The sequence below is a fragment of the Hemiscyllium ocellatum genome, chromosome 31, assembly GCF_020745735.1.
Source record: "Hemiscyllium ocellatum isolate sHemOce1 chromosome 31, sHemOce1.pat.X.cur, whole genome shotgun sequence".
In the NCBI taxonomy this organism is placed as follows: Eukaryota; Metazoa; Chordata; class Chondrichthyes; order Orectolobiformes; family Hemiscylliidae; genus Hemiscyllium; species Hemiscyllium ocellatum.
This window is the reverse complement of record NC_083431.1, coordinates 7,222,506-7,242,185: the sequence shown is the minus strand read 5'-3', so window position 1 is coordinate 7,242,185 and position 19,680 is coordinate 7,222,506. Positions and strand designations below refer to the sequence as shown.

Sequence of the window (19,680 nt, the reverse complement as noted above, 5' to 3'; positions counted from 1 at the left end):
GCACTTTCTATCGTGCCTTCTAAACTTCTACCACCTAGAAGGACAAGGGCAGCAAATGCATTGGAGCGTCAATACCTCCAAATTCCCCTTTCTGCCACATGCCATCCTAATTTAGAACTATATCGCTGTTCTGTTATTATCAATGGGTTAACATACTTGTACTTCTTTCATAAGCACAGCCTATGTACCCAACTCTTCTCCCCCTCCTCCTCCTCCTCCTCCTCTTTCCCCCCCCCCCCCCTCAAATTCATGGATAGTAGTAGCTTAAGAAGGTGGCTTACCGACTCTGTTTATTGAGGTCCACATGCCAGATAGGAAAAGTATTTTGAATTTCCTTTATATGTGGCATACAACATTAGTAGTATTGCTTGAGGAGTCAGAGCATCAGTTTGTTCAGGCAAAAAGTCTATTTCTTTTTTGTAATTCTGCGCCTAGATTCTACGCATGGAAATGGGCCCTTCAACGTGGTGATAGACTCAAACCTAAAGTGATGTGTTCAGCGAAGCCAAGCTGCTGCAATAACCTCAAACCCTTTGGTCAGAAAATGAAACTACATTGTGCGAATTGTCAAAACTCGATTTGCAGAGAGGCGATACATTGTAGCAAAACAAAGAGTGAGATGGCGAATACTTTTGAAGAAATAGACCTGGAATAATAATCTTCCTTTTTGCACAGGTACGGATGAGTCTCCAGAGCCACTACCGATCCCAACATTTATGTTGGGTTATGAATGTGATTTTGTGGTGTTATCTCCATTTGCATTGCCATACTGGGAGAAGCTTCTTCTGGAGCCATATGGATCGCAGAGAGATATCGGCTATGTTGTGGTGTGTCCAGAAAATGAAGCACTTTTAAATGGAGCAAGAAGTTTCTTTCGTGATCTCAGTGCGGTCTATGAGGTAAATTATGTTTGATTTATGTGACTATGTATTTAATATCTCCAAAAATAAACAATTTTATATTACCAACTGGTATAATGACCGTTTGATGTGCAACCTTGATGCAGAATTGTTGATAATGAACAAAAATTGTTGTTTGAAATATAGTCCTGCAGACTTGGGCAGCACAGGCCCATCTCAAAATTGCTTCCTGATGGGATCATGAAAGTTGGGACCAAAGCAGCCTTGAATATTGCAGAGCAGCCTGTAAATGACTGGTTCTCTCAGCACTGTGTGAATGCTAGCAATGAAGCATTTTCCAAACTGAAACTTTATGCTCAAGTGTGCAGACACGATCTGGGTAAGTGACTTGTGACATCAGTAATGGTAATGAAGCATCACTCGGCATCATTCAAAAGTGAACAAATTTCTTGATCACTGTATTGGCTAAGGTTTAAATTTGTCTGAGTAAAAGCAAAGTATTGAAAATTACAGGATTTTCACAGATACGGCTGATCATTTATTTATTTATAAATACTTTACGACAGTTTCGAATTTATCACAAGCTCTGTTTGTTTTGCCAATTCTGTTTTACTTAATTGTGGAATGAGAATCTAACAGTGGTGCAAAGTCTGTCCTATCTAGTACTTACAATGTTGATTGTCCAAGCATTTTCCTCACTGTAAATAAGATGGTCACAGTTGCCAGTAGCTGCACATCATCGTGCAGTGTTGTTCAAGAGGAAGTATTTAGTAAGCTTGATTTCACTTTCCCATTTGCTTGCATCTGTGCTTATTCTGTCTTGGGTTGTGAAAATGTCAGATGTGTGCTGCAAATAGAAACAAAAAACTGCTGGTGGTGTGCAATGCTTTTATCAGTTTCTGTAAAAATAAAATTAACATTTTCAGGTTGAGAATCTTGATCACAACTGTCAAAAGGTCTTGGCCTGAAAAACTAATCTTTGGAGTCATACAGCACACAAATGGGCCTTTTGGCTCAACTCGTCCATGTCTGCCAGGTTTCCTAAACTGAACTAGTCCCATTTGCCAGCATTTTGTCCATGTCCCTCTAAACCTTTGCTATCCATGTATCTGTCCAAATGTCTTTTAAATGTATTTCTTTTCTATCTCTCTTTTATGACTGTGAATATGCTGTGTTACCAACTATTTTTAGCTTTAAATGAGAAGCAGATGGCTTTGATTAATGCCTGAGAAATTTGAAATTAATATACTAATATAAAAATTGCTCTTGTTTTAGGTCCATATCTTGCTGGTCAAACATTGGACAGTTCATTATTCTCGCAGCCTAACCCCATTTCCTCTTGCAATCGATCCAGTACATTACAAACTCCTGTACAAGTTCCTGCTGGAGGTTCATCTGCATCTTCCACCAGTGCTCCTGTACCATCTGGTACTTTAGCAAACACTGCCATAACTGGCACTGTAGCTAGTAGTACCACTTCGAATGTGGCTTCAATACCTGTGAACCTGACCAGCGTATCTGCTGCAGTAAAACCGTCTTCCTCTTTTCCTCCATTTGCACATTTGAATAATTCCTCCAATGCTGTGGCTGCACAAAGTTCAGCCTCCCAGCAGAGTAATGGTATCTCTGGTGATTCAACTGTTGGTGGAATGGGACAACAACACCAGGAACCTCCAGAGAGGTGAGATTGATGTACTTTTTGTGATCTATGTAAGTGCAAATGTTAGCATCTAAAATCATTGCTGTTGTTAAAACATAGTTACTTAATTGGAGGTCATTGTTTCTGGATGCAAAAGATTGTCAGGAGCATGGTTTCCTTGTTGACCTATATACAGAATGGTTACTGGTCCGCAGGCTTTTAAAGTCTGCATTGCAGATGTTGTCACACGAATGCTATATTTTCTAGCTTAACATCAGGTAAAGTGAATAAGAGGAGGCCCCTCGAGTCTGCTGTTCCTTTCAGTCAGGTGATGGCTGACCTTTAACCTACTACCCACCTATCCTCATATCCCTTAGCCAGCACTAACCTGTTAATTTCAGATTTAAAATTATCTATTGAGATAGGAAAAACTTATTACACAAACTTCATTCTTAATAGTGAGTCCTGGCATGGATTTTGTTACATCCTTGCACTAAACTCGTTTACAGTTAAAACAAAATCTGCTCTGCATTTTCCTTATTAGTTCTTTTATAACTATAAAAACTTGAATAAACCCACTCATTAACCTTGTATGCTCCAGATGATGCAAGCCTGGTTTATGATATCTATACTTGTAACTTAATCTTTGGATTACCATTTCTAAGGTATGGTGCCCAAAACAATATTGAGTACTTCAAATGTTGTCCCGCTTGAGTTTGTTGTAAAATTAATTATGTACAAAATGAGACCATTTTGCCTATCCGGTCCATTTTGGCTTTCTGAGAAACAACCTAGACAGTCCCATTCCCTTATAATCCATGTAGTCCTGCAGGTTTAAGGAAGTATTTTTAAAACATTTTCTCTGCATTTTTGACAGTGGACTGAAGTGGGAAACCAAGGAATGTGGAAGGGATTGCTGCAGACTTTAAAAACCACCTTCCAACACTTATTGTGACTGCTGTTTACAGTGTTGGCTATTGAAGCAATGAAGGTAGATTACTAGAGAATGACTGGCCTCAGGGAGTCTGTGCAGAATGAGATTTGGCTGGCAGCAAGTAACTGGTCTGATGAGTTGTTGATGAGAGCCCCCTGCCTGTCGACAAATGTAATTGTATAGCTTGTGGATGTGAATGATATAACAAGAAGCCTTCAGACTTATGGAAGGGGAGTTGGTATCCTTTATTGCTACAGTAGAAAAACACTTTAATGCCTCATGAAAACCAGATTATTTTCCCTCACTAGTTGCTGTAAGCTGTGACTCTTAACCAGTAAGTCAGAAATTTTATAATTTTTGAACCATTTGCTCTTTATGCCTGCTGTTTTGAGGCGAAAACATCTGGAGAAGATCAACGAGCAGTGCTTTTCTTAACATTATTTTTTAACGGATTATGGGTTTTGCTTGCGTTTATTGTCCATCACTAGTTGCCCTTAAGAAAGTGGGGATGAACTGCCACCTTCAATCATTGCAATCGTGTACTCCAGGTAGATGCACATTGCCTTTTATTGAGGGAGTTTCAGGATTTTGATCCAGTGACACCGAAGGAAAGGTGACATGTTTCCAAGTCTGGATATTGAGTGGCTTGGAGGGGAGCTTGCAGGTTGTGGTGTTTCCATGTACTTGCTGCCCTTGTCCTTCTAGATGGTAATGGAAAAGGTCTGGAAAATATCTAAGAAGCCTTTGTGAATTTCTGCAGTGCATCTTGTCGATGATGCACACTGCTGCTACTGAGTATTAGTGGTGGATGGAGTGGATGTGGTGCCAGTCATGCAGGCTGCTTTGTCCTGAATGATATCAAACTTCCTGAATGTTGCTGAAGACGTGCTCAACCAGATAAGTGGGAGTATTCCATCTGACATGTGCCCTGTGGATGGTGTTAAGATTTTCAGGGATCAGAAAGTGAGTTACTGAAGCAATTGTAGCTTCTGATCTGCTATTCTATTTATATGGTTAGTCCAGTTCAGTATCTGGTCAGTGATAAGCCCAAGTCAGTTGATAGTGATTTTAGTGATGGTGATACAATTGAATGTCAGGGACAGTGGTTAAATTCTCTCTTGTTGGATATGGTCATATCCTGGCATTTGTATGGTGATACATTAGTTACCCACTTTTCATCCCAAGGCTGAATATTGTCTGGGTCCTGCTGCATTTGGACATAGACATCTGAGGAGATGCAAAATTATGCTGAATGTTGTGCAATCATCTGAACAAGTCTGGCAAACTAGAAGTATCATCTGAACAAACCTATGACATAGACCGTAAAACTGCTTTCTCAGCTTTTTTCCTCCATCCAAAACACAATGCTTTTTTGTCTGTTAGTGCTTATATGTTTGTGTGTATGTATGTGTATCATAAGGGGTTTAGAGCTTTCTCTAGTCAAGTTACATATTGACAGTTCATAATTTACCTGCAGTTGGGAACTATTTATGTGCATTAAATAGTAATTCTTGTTAAGTATAGAAACTTGATCTGTCCTTTGTTAATCTAGGGCTAAACGACAAGAAAATTGGGAAATTTTGCATACTCTGGAGTAGTGGGACTTGATTTCCAAAACAATATCTCTTTTGGATGTGATCCAATCCAATTTCCTTTTGAAATCATTGCTTCTGTTCCAACTGTCTTTGTGGGCAGAAGGTTCCAGGTCATTATCCTCGTTATGTTAACAAAACATTCTTTCTCTCAATCCCACTGCAGTATTTGCACTAAATCTTAAACCTGTATTCTAGTTCTTATATTATCAGCTAAAGGGAACAGGTTTTCCTTGATTACCTTTCCAAACTTGTTGTAGTCTTATATACTGCTATAAAATCAGTCCTCAATCTCCTTTGCTCCAAGGAGAGCAATCCAGCTTTTCCAACCTATCTTTGTGACCAAAGTTTGTCATCCCTGGAACTAAATGTCTTCTGAACTCTTTCATGGATCTTTACTTCTTTCCTAAAGTGTAACTGGTTGCAGGCTTCACATTGGATGAGAGCCATTTCTTTTGGGCCTTGTGGTATTTGCAACTATAACAGTGATACTGTGAAATGAAATGCAGTAGTAATGCAACAAATCTTAAAAGGCATTTCATTGATTCTGTATTTGTTTTCATGTGAATGTTACATCTAATGTAGATCTCTCAGAATTCAAAGTGTTGCAATTTATCACAGATTTAGGAAAATAAATAAAACAAAATAACAAACTTTCTGGCTCAATCAGTTCAAAGCAGTTATATTTGTGTTTGGACCAAAGCACAAAAGAGCTACTTGAGCATTGACATTTTCAAAGTGATGTATTAAGTAAATAGCTAAACTTAATGCTCAGATTATTGGTTTGCAAGATGATCTGCCAAATAGCAATAGATCAGAAGAGGTACTTGTGATACTGCCCTAGTAGTGGTGTTGTCTCAACCTGGTAAATATTAATTCCTAAACTGTCTTTTGTGGTGAGGATTATCTATGTTCAAAGTTTGTGAGAAGATTTGTAGCTCGGGTGCTCGTTGTTGTGGTTCTGTTTGCTGAGCTGGGAGTTTTTGTTGCAAACGTTTCGTCCCCTTTCTATGTGTTTATTATCCATGAGTTTAATTCTTTAACTCTCACGAGGGGAATAAACCACCATCTTTTTAAATCCTTATGAATTTGGTCTTTTCAATCCAAACATGACCTCTGACCTGCATTCCTGTGGGGTGAATTATAGACATATTTTGGTTCTAGGTTCCCCCTTCCTCCCCCTTCCTCTCCCTCTTGGATCCTGACAGTCTTGCTTGTGAGAAAGTTTCAGGAAATCTTGGACTTTAAGAGGATATCAATGGCAATGTGAATCACAAGGGCCTTGGATCCAGATAGACAGCCTAACATTCTCAACACCTTCCTGGGGTTTTGGAGACTTAACAATCTAGCCATTGTAAACCAAATACTGCTTCTGTTGCCTTAAACTGTGAATCTCTTGCAATTTCCTTCCAGTGATCACTCCAAGCCTACCTTTTTAATCTTTGATAACCACATCACATAGGCCTATTGTTAGACAGATCATCAAACAGGTCACATCATTCCTTCATTTCACCTAAATTAAAATGCCTGTCCAAAACAAACCAATCTTAAAATCTTAAGTTTCTTTGCAGTGTCATCTTGGGAAGTTTGTGTTCTAAGTATATGTCCACAATTAGCTGGATTGAGACCGCCCAAGTTAATTTGAGGATTTTTTCAGTCTGCTGTCTTCAGAAGACTCATCCTTTCATTTATGAGCTAGATTTTCTTCAGATTCTATAAGAGAAAGACATGGGCTAATACTATACATTTTAATTTTGCAAAGTCTTGTTTTGTATTATTGCTGAAGTAACAGATAATTATAGAACAACCTCGGTTATTAGAATGTTCGATTATCCGAATTTTGGATTATCTGAACAAGATCTCAAGGTCCTGTAAAAACATTATCCGTTATCCGAACACCATTATCCAAACAAAATACCCCCGCCCATCTTGTTCGGATAATCGAGGTTATTCTGTATATGTAATCTTTGTTGTCCTATTTAATTTTTGTACTTTATTTGTATTGTAGCACCATGGAAAGGGATAAAATTGGGGTCCCAACGGAGGGGGAGTCTCATGCCATCATTTACCCACCATCCATCGTTGTGTACATTGTGGATCCTTTTACTTACAATGCAGAGGACGAAAGATCATCATCTTCAAATGTTTGGACACTTGGGCTATTACGCTGCTACCTAGAGATGATTCATTTCTTACCAAAACACATCAAGAATGCAATATCTGTGCAAGTGAGTGTACTTCTTAAATGTTGAATGGTACAGTAAATAATTGTAGAAGACACGTGTGTCTTTCAAATTGGTCCAAGTTGCCTTCATAAAAATACTTCTTGACTCACCCATTATAGCAAGGCATAGTTTGAAGGGCCATTTCCTCCCATTTACTCTTATGTTCCCTTCTAGTGGTGCAAAACAGAATTGGCAGTGATTCATGGATATAAAACCTAACCATCCCTCAACCAGAGTATGTAGTACCCTGAAAAGCTTAGAAGTGATTCCTTACCCGCCCCCCCCGCACAGATCACCATGAACTTCTTGGAAGAAACTAACGAAAATTAATAACATGGTCTTCCATGTAGTAGGATGTAAAGGAAATGTATTGCTTTATTTTGTTGGGCAAAGCTTGAAGTTTGCATACATAGTTTTCTTCAAAGCCTGTATAAATCTTATAAAAACATTACATAGGCTGTTTCTTTTATTAACCTAATCTTTCAAACTGTAATATTATAATCATACTGTTTGTGACATCTTAAAATTTCAAAGAATGCTGTGGGTTATTTTTTTCCAGAGTAAATATTTTTAAACTAATTATACAGACCTGGAAGAGTTTTTTTTAAAAATTGAAATACTTTGCTGTTGCTTGTTCCCAGTAGTTATTGCAGTCTTGTCTCTTTGAGTGAGTTCGCAACACACTTCAGCTTTTTCAAATTTTGCTTAAATAATTACATAATTCACTTTATGGTAGGGGAAGGAGCCAGGAGTCAGATTATTTTACACATCTTTCTTAATATAAAGCAGGCTGATTTAATGTATTCAAATTCAAATATTCTTAAAATAGGTTACTCGAGGTGTTACCCATTCAATTTTACCCAAGCTTGTCTACTTGCATCTTAAATTTTTCTAATACTTCTGTCGTTATCTCTCCTAAATTTTTAATTATCATGCTAATCCTGAGTCATTTGTGTTGTCCAAACAATCTTCCTGTTGTCATGGATTGTTTATATCTTGGTTTATGCTGTCCCATTGCACTTTTTTCTGGTGAACAATGCCTTGGAGAACTAGCTAATTCTTAAAAAAAAAAGTCATAATAGTGTAATCAAGTATTATCTATTTAAATTACTCTAACATTTGGAGCTGTTTAGTGAAATTAGAATTACTATCAAGGGGTCTCTATTTGGTTCAGCAGAAAATGTTTACAGTGAGCCACTTGTTTGAACAGTGTTTTCTCAGCATGTGCATATGTAATCTGTTTGTTTTGATCTTTGTAGTCCTCTGCGGTGCAGGATCTGAACAAAATAATGGATGTGCATGTATGTGTAACTGAACTGTTCCCGTGCCAGTACCAGCTGCTCTGAAGACAAGAGAGTAGCTGATACTTGTTTTTGTTAGTTCAGTTGCTTAATGTTTGATCAGGACTCTATGATTTTGTTCAGTTTCAATTAAATACTTAATATCAGTTATCACTTGAGTAGATCCTTTCATTTGGGAGGAAGGGTGTGATTGGTGAAATAGGAAGATATAAATAGGAGTATTGTGTTAAAATGGTCTGCACTTTAATAGTGCTGCTGCTTGGTTGTGATATGTAGTGTCCAGTGACTTTTGCCCTAAAACACATTGTTAGACCCAATTCAAAAAGTTATACTTTCTTAGAGGCAGAAAGGCGCAAGTCCTTTTGTGCTGCTACTAATTCCTAGTGGTTACTTTAGGAGAAGTGGAGAGGCCAAGGACATTACTCCTTTAGGTCAGAAGATAGAATTGTTTTTTGCAACTGTTGAAAAGTAGCATAAAGGTATGTGAAAACAGTATTAATTTTTCATAAAGGCAATACCTCACTTTGCTGTAAATGGATCCATTGGCAGTGAAGGAGATGTTTGACCTCTGGTTTTCCATATTTAGTAGGTCGTATTCAGTGGAGCAGCTGAAAATGGGGGCAATATGAAATTGCATTATTTTAGGATTTTGAAATGCTAAGGAACATTTGTTCTTGTTGTTTACTGAGGTTGTGACATGTACCTGCATTGCATTTTTTTTTCATAAAAATATTGGCCAAACTGCCTAACCCAGTACTTCATGGGTTTTTCTCAGTGGGATCCCATTTTTATCCTTCATCCTTATTGCGAATCCAGAAGATGATTTTGGGGGTTTAAAAGTTGTAGAGAGAGATGGGGATTTAGTGGCTGTCAGTTCTTTAGCAAGAGAAGGATGGCACCAAAATAAAATGCAACAACATGTTAGTAACTTTCAGTATTTAATTAAAGTTTGTGCAGTTTATAATAGGAAGTTGTAATTTTAAAAATCTGTGTAACTATTCTTGTGCTGCTTACTGGGCCTAATGAGCCATGGAGCAGGCATGTTGTAGCGCAGTCTCTTAAAGTCTGACAGTGTGGTTTTTTTGTGCACCTCTAAGCTCCAGTCGACATCTAGACTTGATTAGTGTTGAGACTTGATGCAAACAGGTGTGCTCAAGACAGAATTGATGATATAGTGGTTTTATTCACTGGAGTAGTAATTCACACAGAGGTAATATTCTGGGGTTTGAATCCCATCATGACAGATGGTGGAATTTTAATTTGATCTGGAATTAAGACTGTAATGATGACCATGAACTCATTGTTGATAGTTGCAAAAATCTACCTGGTTCACTGCCTTTAGGGAGGGAAACTGTTGTCTGTACCTGGCCTCCATGTTACTTCAGATTAACATCAATGTGGTCGACTCTTAAATATCCTCTGAAATGGCTTAGTGACCTTAGGAGGTTTTAACATTGACTGTGGACACATGGCATCCAATCAGATATGGGTTATGAAACTACCTGCTGGTCTATTTGGATTTCCAGAATGCCTTTTGACGAGGTGCCACATAGGCTGCTAAATAAGATCAGAGCCCATGGTGTTAGGGACAGAGTATGGGCCTGGATAAAGGATTGGCTGACTGGCAGAATGCAGAGAGTAGGGATAGAGGGTATTTTTCAGTTTGGCAGCTGATGACTAGTGGATTTCTCCAAGGGTCAGTATTGGGACCACAACTATTTATGATATACATTGATGATCTGAAGGAAGGAACTGAGGGTTTTGCTGCTAGGTTTGCAGATGACAAAAGGTAAGTCTATTTGGGGTAGCATAGTAGTTCAGTAGTTAGCATTGCAGCCCTACAGCGTCAGGGACCCGGGTTTGATTCCACCTTTGGGCGTCTGTCTGTATGGAGTTTGCACTTTCTAAAAGTGTGTGTGTGTGGGTTTCCTTCGGGTGCTCTGGTTTCCTGCCATGGTCCAAAGATGTGCATGCCAAGTGGATTAGATATGGTAAATTCAGGGTTATGGGGATAGAATAGGGGAGCGGGTCTGGGTGGGATGCTCTTTGGAGGGTCAATGTGGACTTGATTGGCCAAATGGCCTGCTTCCACACTAGGGATTCTGAAATTCTATTCTATGATTTTAAAAGGAGGGACAGGTAGTATTGAGGAAGCAGAGGCTGCAGAAAGACTTGGACAGGCTAGGAAAGTGGCAAAGAAGTGACACATGGAATATAGTCTGTGAATGTGGTTTTATGCATTTTAGTGGGAAGAAAGAGATGTAGACTATTTTCTAAATGGATAAATGCTTCAGAAATTTCTAGCACAAAGGAACTTGGGAGTTTTAGTTTAGGCCTTAGCATGCAGGTTCAGTTGTCAGTTAAAAAATGAATCTTAGCATTCATTTCAAGAGGGCTAGAATACAAGAGCAGAGATGTGCCACTGAAGCTGTATAAGACTCTGGTTGGATCACATTTGGAATACTGTGAGCAGTTTTGAGCCCCATATTTAAGGATTTGCTGGCCTTGGAGGGAGTCTAGAGGAGGTTTACAAGAATGATCCCAGGGTTATAGAGCTTTTTATATGACGGAATGGTTGAGGACTCTGGAGATGTACTCGGTGGAGTTTAGAAGGATGGGAGGGAATCTGATTGAAACTTAGAGAATACTGAGAGCCTTGGACTTGAAGAAGATGTTTCCACTCGTAGGAGAAACTAAGAGCTGAGAACGCAGTCTCCAAGTGAAGGGACAACTCTTTAGAACTGGGATTAGGAAGATTAACCACCCTCTGGCTGAAAATAATCTGTGGGACCCATTGCTGCAGAGAGCTCTGGACGCCAAGATATTGTGTATTTCAGACAGATAAATAGGTTCTTGATTGGTAAAGGGCTCAAGGGTTATGGGGCGAAGGCAGGATGATGGGGTCAAGGAACATATCAGCCAGGATTGAATGGCAGAGCAGACTCAGCCTTAATTCTGCTCCTAATCTCATGGTATTAAGATTACCATATTATTGTGTTGAGTAGCATTGATATTGTGCTAAATGGGATAGAACAGATCTAGCAACTCAAGGCTGTGGAGCTGTAGCCATCAGCTGAATTGTACTCCCAACACAATCTGCAACCTCATGTCCCGGCATATTCCCCACTCCAAACCATATTAGCCCTGGTTTAATGGAGTGCAGGAGAGCATGTCAGGAGCAGCAGCAGGTATATCTAAAAATGGGGTTTTTCGTTTCCAGTGAAGCATGCCGAACAACATACACAGCAAGTGAAAAAGTAAAGTAATTCCTAACCAGCAGATCAGATCTAAACTTTGCAATGGTGTCACAACTAGTTGTGAAATGTGGTGGACAATTAAATAACTCACTGGTCGAGGAGATTGTACACATCCCCATCTTCAATAATGGGAGAGCCCAGCAGATTAAGGCATAAGGTATGGTTGAAGCATTTGCAACAGTCTTGAGCCAGAAGATGATCTATCCCTGCCTTTCCTGGAGATCTCCAGCATCACAGGTGCCAGACTTCAGGTGCTTTGATTTACTCCATGTGATATCAAGAAGCGGTTGAAGGCACTAGACACGACAAAGGCAATGGGCCCTGACGATCTTCTGGCAATAGTACTGAAGATTTGTTCTTCAGAACCACTTGTGCCCCTTTGCAACTGCTCCAGTGCAGCTGCAAAGTGACATCTATCTAATCATGTGGAAATTTGCTCAGGCACACACAAAGCAGATTAGTCCAACCCAGCCAATTACTTGTCCCATCAGTCTTCTTTCAATCATCAATAGTGGAAGAAGCCATTAACAGCACTAACACATTGCATGCACTTAGCAAAAGAATGTTGACTGATGTTCCGTTTATATTCCACCAAGATCACTCAGCTGCTAATCTCATAATTGTGTTGGTCCAAACATTGACAAAAGAGTTCAGTTCCCGAGGTGACGTGCCTGTGAATGACTGACTGCCCTTCATATCAAGGCTGCATTTGACCAAGTATGGCATCAAGAAATTCTGTCAAAGCTGGAGTTGTTGGGAATTAGGGGTAAAACTCTCCATTGATTAGAGTGATACCTGGCATAAAGGAAGATAGTTTTGAGGTGCATTAATCCAGCTGTAGGACATCTCTGCAAGAGCTCCTAGGAGTAATGTCTTCAGCTGCTTCATCAATGACCTTTGCTCCATCAAAAGATCAGAAATGGAGATGTTCATCATTGTTCATCAACATGCATACTTCCTTGGATACCCCTCAAAAGTAGTTCGTTCCTAAATGCAGTAAGATTGGGACAGTATCCAGTACAGGGCTGAAAAGTGGGAAGTAATGTAAGTTTTGCACAAGGCATTGACCATCTCCGAGAGAATTAACTATCATTCCTTGACATTCATTTGTATCACCATCACTGAATCATGCACTATCAAAATCCTTGGGCTTACCATTGATCAGAAACTGAACTGAGCTAGTCCCAAAACACTGGCTACAAGAGCAGGTGAGATGCTAGAAATACTGCAATGAGTAACTCAACTCCTGACTCCCATCTACAAGGCACAAGTCAGGAGATTGAGGAAATACTTCCAACTTAGCTGGAAGAGTGCAACTCCAATAACATTCAAGAAGCTTGACTTCATTAAGGACAGAGAAACCTGTTTGATTACATACCTATGAGCATCCACTATCGATGTTTAGTAGCAGCAGTGTGTACTTTCTACAAGAAGCACTGCAGAAATTCAGCAAAGCTCCTTTAGGCAGCACCAAATTCTCCACCACTTCCATCTGGAAGAAGGACAGCAGATACATGGGAATATCACCAGCTGCATGCTCCCCTTCAAACCACTCACCATCCTTAATTGAAAATGTGCCACTCGGTCAAAATCCCGGAAATCCCTCTCTGACCGCATTGTGGGACTACCTACAGCATATGGACTGCAGCTGTTCATGAAGGCAACCTCCCACCATCTACTCAAGGGCAATTAGAGATGGGAAATAAATGCAGGCCAGCCAGTAGCAGCCATATTCCTTCAGTGAGTGAATAAATAAAAAGACTTAGGGGAACCAGTGTGAAACTTGTTCACACACTTCCTCTACCACCAAATTGAGCATTGTGCTTCCATGTCATAGAACCATGGAGTCACTTCTGGTTTTTCAAAGCAGAGTATCTCCAACATGGCTTATATGATAACACTGAAGGTGACCCCTAAGTCTTATCTGATGGACCCCACTGGGGTTGTGACCTTTGATTTGGAATCCCTGGTCTAGTTATTTTGAATTTTCGTCTTCCATTCTTTTTTATTGTTAAACTACATTTTAAGCTGTCCTGATTTCCATTTGTTCCTTTTGAATTATTTTAGCTTCTTACCTTTCATATAAATGGCTAGTGACATTATCCCTAATAATTGTGTAACAGTCTCTATTTACACCTAACTTAACTAATGCAAATAACTTTTCACATACCACTAATTAACTTGCCAAAAGCCTATGCAAACATGTATTGATTATAATACCCAAGTAACACTCAGTATTGAAAGTTCATAGTACAAGGAAGAATATATCAAATCCAAATTTCTTGTATCATTTGCCTTGCTGAAACCCATTTGGTGCAGTTTTAGCTGTGTTAGTCTATCTATGTCTATGTAGTTTTTGTTTCTATCTATGCATTCTATTGCACCAGTCTTTGTGACATTGTTCACCTCCAACATTGATTTTGTGTTATCTAAGATATTTGTACATATGGTGAATACCTGATGCTCCAAAATATTATCTTGGGCCAGTACTAGTCAGAGCATGGAAGAAAATAGCAAGATGAATTATGCTGTCTGGTTCTGATTTGTTATCTTGTATTGGATGTGGCATGTAGGAGGAATTGGATTGGCTTTGGCCTCTAGCCTTCCCTTCCTCTACTCCTTATGGTTATAATTATTATAGCAAAGCAATCTATGGAGATTATTTCTCCATTTATACTCTTGAAAAATAATGTTTGAGAACATAAGACATAGGAGCAGAAATTAGGCCATACAGCCCATTGCGTCTGCGCTGCCATTCAATCATGGCTGATAAGTTTTCTCAACCCCATTCTCCTGCTTGCTCCCTGTAATCCTTGATCCCCTTGATACTCAAGAACCTATCTATCTCAAATCTTAAGTATACGCAATGGCCCAGCTCCAATATCCTCTTGTGGCATTGAATTCCATAGATTCGCCACCCTCTGGCTGAAGAAGTTTCTCCTTATCTCCATTCTAAAAGGTCATCCCTTTACTCTAAGGCTATACCTTAATGTCCTTGTCTCTCTTTCCGATGTAAACATCTTCCCAACATCCACTCTGCCTAGGCCGTTCAATATTCTGTGTGTTTCAGTTAGATTCCCCCCTCATCCTTCTAAACTCCATTGAATATAGACCCAGAGTCCTCAAAGGTTCCTCATATATTAAGTTTTTCATTCCTGGGACGATGCTTGTGAGCCTCCACTGAACACACTCCAGGGCCAGTAGATCCTTCCTGAGTTATGGGGCCCAAAACTGCACACAGGAGTCTAAATGTTGTCGGACCAGAGCTTTATAAAGCCTCAGAAGTATATCCTTGCTTTTATATTCAAGTCCTCATAAAATAAATACCATCATTGCATTTGCCTTCCTAACTATGACTCAGTCTGCAAGTATACCTTGAGAGAATCCTGAACTAGAACTCCCAAGTCTCTTTGCACTTCAGACTTCTGAATTTTCTCCCCATTTAGAAAATAGTCCATGCTTCCTTTTCCTAGCAAAGTGTATGACCTCACACTTTTCCATGTTGTACTCCATCTGCCGCCACTTTGTCCACTCTAAGCTGCCCAAATGCTTCTGCAGCCTCCCCGCCTCTTCAGTGATACCTGTCCCCCTATCTTTAGATCATCTGCAAACTTAGTCAGAATGCTCTAGTTCCTTCATTTAGATCATTAATGAATAAAGTGAGAAGTCCCAACACTGAGCCTTGAGGAACACCCCTCGTCACTGGCTGCCATCCTGAGAAGGACCCTTTTATCCTCACTCTCTGCTGTCTGCCAGATAGTCAAGCTTCTTTCCATGCTAGCACCTTGCCTCTAACACCATGGGTCCTTATCTTACTCAGTAGCCTTCTGTATGTCCCTTGTCAAAGGCCTGTTTGAACCCTGGGAGATAACATCCATTGGCTCTCCTTAGTTTAACCTGTTTGTTACTTCCTCAATGGATTCTAGTGGATTTGTCAGGCATGACCTCTCCTTGATAAAACCATGCTGACTTTGCCCTATTTTACCATACACTTCAAAGTATTCAGAAATGTCATCCATCACAATAGATTCCAGGATCTTACCCATAGCCGAGGTTAGTCTAATCGGTCTGTGTTTTTCTGTCTTTTGCCTTACTCCCTTTTTAAACAAGGATATCACATTAGTGATTTTCCAGTCTTCTGGGACTGTCCCCCATTCTAGCAATTCCTGAAAGATCACCACTAACACCTGCTATCTCTTCAGTTATCCAACTTTAGACATTCACTTTTTCTAGCACCACCTTCTTGTTGATGGCCACCATACTCAGCTCTGCCTCCTCATTCTTGAATTTTCGAGATATTACTCGTACCTTCCCCTATGAAGACTGACATGAAATAATTGTTCAGTTCCTCAGCCGTTTTCTTGTTCCCCACTACTTTCTCTCCACTGTCCTTTTCCAACGTCCCAATGTCCACGTTTGCCTCTCCTTTGGCCTTTACATATCTTAAGAAACTCTGGTAGTCTTCATTCATATTACTGGCTAGCTTATCCTCATTTAATCTTCTCCCTCCTTATTTCTTTTTTTTTTGTTACCTTTTGTTGGTCTTTGTAAGCTTCCCAATCCTCTGATTTCCCACTGCCCTTCGCCACGTTATATGGCTTTTTTTGCTGTCCCTGACTTCTCTAGTCAGCCATGGTTGCCTCATCCTCCCTGTACAATGCTTCTTTTTCCTCTAGATGAATCTCTGTTGTGTCTCCAGAATTACCCCCAGAAACTTCTGTCATTGCTGTTCCACTGTCTTGGCTGCTAGGCTCCTCTCCCACTCAGTCCTACACAGCTCCTCCCTCATGCATTTGCAGTTGCCTTCATTCAGCTGTAATACCATCATCTCTGATTCTGTCTTCTCCCTCTGAAACTGCGGAGTAAATTCAATCATATTATGATAACTGCCTCGAAAGGATTCCTCCACCATAAGCTCCTTTATCAATTCTACCTCATTGCACAACACTAAGTTCAGTATTGCCTATTCCCTAGTGGGGCCTCCCCACAAGCCGCTCCAAAAAGCCATCTCATAGACATTCCACAAATTCATTTTCTTGCAGTCCACTACCAACTTGATTTTCCAAGTCCACCTGCGTATTGAAATCCCCATGATCACTGTAACTTTGTCTTTCCTACACATCTTTTCTTTCTCCTTGTGTATCAGCTCTTGACTACTGTTTGGAGGCCTATACATAACTCCAACCATGGTTCTTATTACCTTTGCGTTTTTTCAATTCTACCCACACAGATTCTACACCATCCTACCCTACTTACTATTGATTTAATTTCATTTCTTACAAATAAGGCAACTCCACCCCCTCTGCCCACTTGCCTATCTTTTCGATATAACGTATAAACTTTAATATTCAGCTCCCAACCCTGACCCCCTTGCAGCCTTGTCTCTATGATGCCCACCACACCATACTTGCCAATTTTGATCTTTGGCACAAGCTCATTGACCTTATTCCTTATACTACATGCATTCAGATATAACACTTTAAGTCCCATATTGACCGCCCCTCCTCGTGTCATTCGTTTGTCCAGTGCGCTTCTACTCTGGTCCCAGCTCAGTTCTAATGAAGGCTGTCCCATCAGAACTGGTCCCTTCTTCCCCATTACTGTGCCTCTTGAATTTAAATCCGTTTCTCCCACACCAATCTTTGAGCCACACATTTACTTAACATTATTGGCCCTATGCCAATTAGTTTGTGGCTCAGATAGTCATCCAGAGATTATTACCTTTTTGGTTCTGCCTTTTGGTCAAGAAATTAAAAGGTGCCGATTCTGTGGAACCACATTTTATCATAAACACTTGTTATTTGTCTCATCGTTGAGTGTAATGATCGAAGGCATTTAGAGAGTAGCAAAAAGATGATTTAAAAAAAAAATGTCTGACTTGAATTTCTGAAGTTCTGTTTACATCCTCAGGACATCTGAAAATAATTTACTGCCAACTACATGCTTTTGAGGTGCAGTCACTATTGTAATATGGAAAACAGTTTCAAGTTTCTCTGAAACAACCTTTCTTTCCCCTTACATTATTCTTGCGTGCTTCAGGAGTAATATTGGAGACAGCTAGCTGTCCTAGCTTAAACACTCCTCTATGGGATAGTGCATTTTTTTATGTTGCTTGCTTATTTAAGAATTTTAACAAATTGAGCCTAGGTTCACTTTCAGTTTTTATTTCTCTTGTCTTTGCAGATTGTCCCATGTCAGTATCTGTTACAGCCTGTGAAAAATGATGATCGGCACCTGTACTCCCAGCACCTTAAATCTTTGGCGTTTTCTGTGTTCACTCAATGCCGGAGATCATTACCATCCTCCACCTATGTCAAAGCACTGACTGGCTTTGGCCCAGGCTTGGCCTTAGACAGCACCTTAAAAAGTCCAGATGTGAGTAAAAACTCTTCACTTCATAACCTTTACAAACCAAAGCGATCTGGCCCATTTTTGATTGAAGGCAATTTTCCTAAAGACAATATGGCCAACATGAATATGACTTTTGCTTCCCCTCCAGCTCTAGCATTGAATTTGTTTTATTTTTCCAGTTCTTTATGCTTTTAAGAAATGGCTTGTGTAGATTTTCTCTTGAGCCAAAGTCAATACCCTGATAAAACGTCTACTTGAAACTTTTGAAGTGTTCTGTTTCAAAACAGGAATTTCAATAGGCGATATCTTTATATGCTCTGATTTCTTATCCAGTTAGGGTGTAGAATATGACTACAAAATTTGAAATGCATCTAAAGAGTAAAGATTACAATTGAATGTGAAAGATAGGGATAAAGTATGAATAAAATGCTTTTCATTAAACACTTGCATTTGGTATTTTATATCTAAAGTGGGAGACTACTTTGCTTAATCTGTATGTAGTGTGAGAAAGGAAAGCATTTTAAAAACTGAGATTACAAAGTCAAGTTTGTAGTTTTTGATCTGAAATATTTTGACACTGAATTTCAGATGGAATTGAACACAATGGGAATCTTGCTCCTGTTGGCTGTGCATGTGTATCCATAGGTAACAAAAGCACAGATAATAGCTATCTGCTGGTACTATGTCAAACGCGAGACTGGGGCATTGAGATCAAATCAGCAATGTATGCCACCACTGGAAATCGGCCTCAGTTTATGTCCCACTGATTAGAGCTGTTGCAGTATGATATTTTTATCCCTTAGATGCTGATGGATTCTGAAGAAACACTGGCATCATATCAGACTAGCTCATTGACACTGAGGAGGCTATGGTGCCATGGTGCCATGCTGCAGCTCAGTAAAGTTTTTGAGGGCAAGATGCAGTACCTTTCAACTCAACTGGATATCCAGTAGTATAATGTTTTAATATTGTACTATATTTCATAATTAAAGTGGTAATTTTTAATGTGTGATATCTCCATGCTTTTTAAAAAGTAAGTCTCCCAATACAATTTTCATTCCATTTTCATCCCACTAAAAGGTTAGGAAGTGAAATAATTCGAGAAATAAGAGTCTCAAACCTCCCTGTTGTGCAACATTACCAAGCTAGGAAATGCATTTACTCATTGGGCTATTTGTCATGTTAAAATATTTAAAATGTGACCTAATTCCAAACCTACCTTTTTTTTGCTGTAGAGACCAGAGCATTTGCGGATTTATAGCCCGCCGTTTATCTTGGCTCCAGTGAAGGATAAGCAGACTGAGCTAGGAGAAACATTTGGCGAGGCGAGCCAGAAATATAATGTTCTTTTTGTTGGCTATTGCTTGTCACATGATCAGAGGTGGTTGCTTGGAACATGTACGGATCTCTATGGAGAGTTGCTGGAGACCTGTGTCATTAATATAGATGTACCAAACAGGTATGTTGACAACTGGAAAACCTAAAATAAAGGCTAATTCATCAATTTAGTAAAAAGGCTTG

At 39.6% G+C, this 19,680-nt stretch overlaps 1 protein-coding gene across 2 annotated transcripts in view; it reads left to right on the top strand.

Annotated features, from left to right (window-relative positions):
* The window catches only part of med13a (mediator complex subunit 13a), a 232,041-nt gene that overhangs the window by 184,752 nt on the left and 27,609 nt on the right, over positions 1-19,680 (top strand). For both annotated transcript variants that reach the window (XM_060847924.1, XM_060847923.1), the window contains exons 19-24: positions 676-899; positions 1,047-1,239; positions 2,136-2,541; positions 7,034-7,253; positions 17,992-18,183; positions 19,395-19,618. In XM_060847924.1, coding sequence (XP_060703907.1) covers positions 676-899; positions 1,047-1,239; positions 2,136-2,541; positions 7,034-7,253; positions 17,992-18,183; positions 19,395-19,618 — 1,459 coding nt within the window. The remainder of the gene's footprint in view (positions 1-675; positions 900-1,046; positions 1,240-2,135; positions 2,542-7,033; positions 7,254-17,991; positions 18,184-19,394; positions 19,619-19,680) is intronic.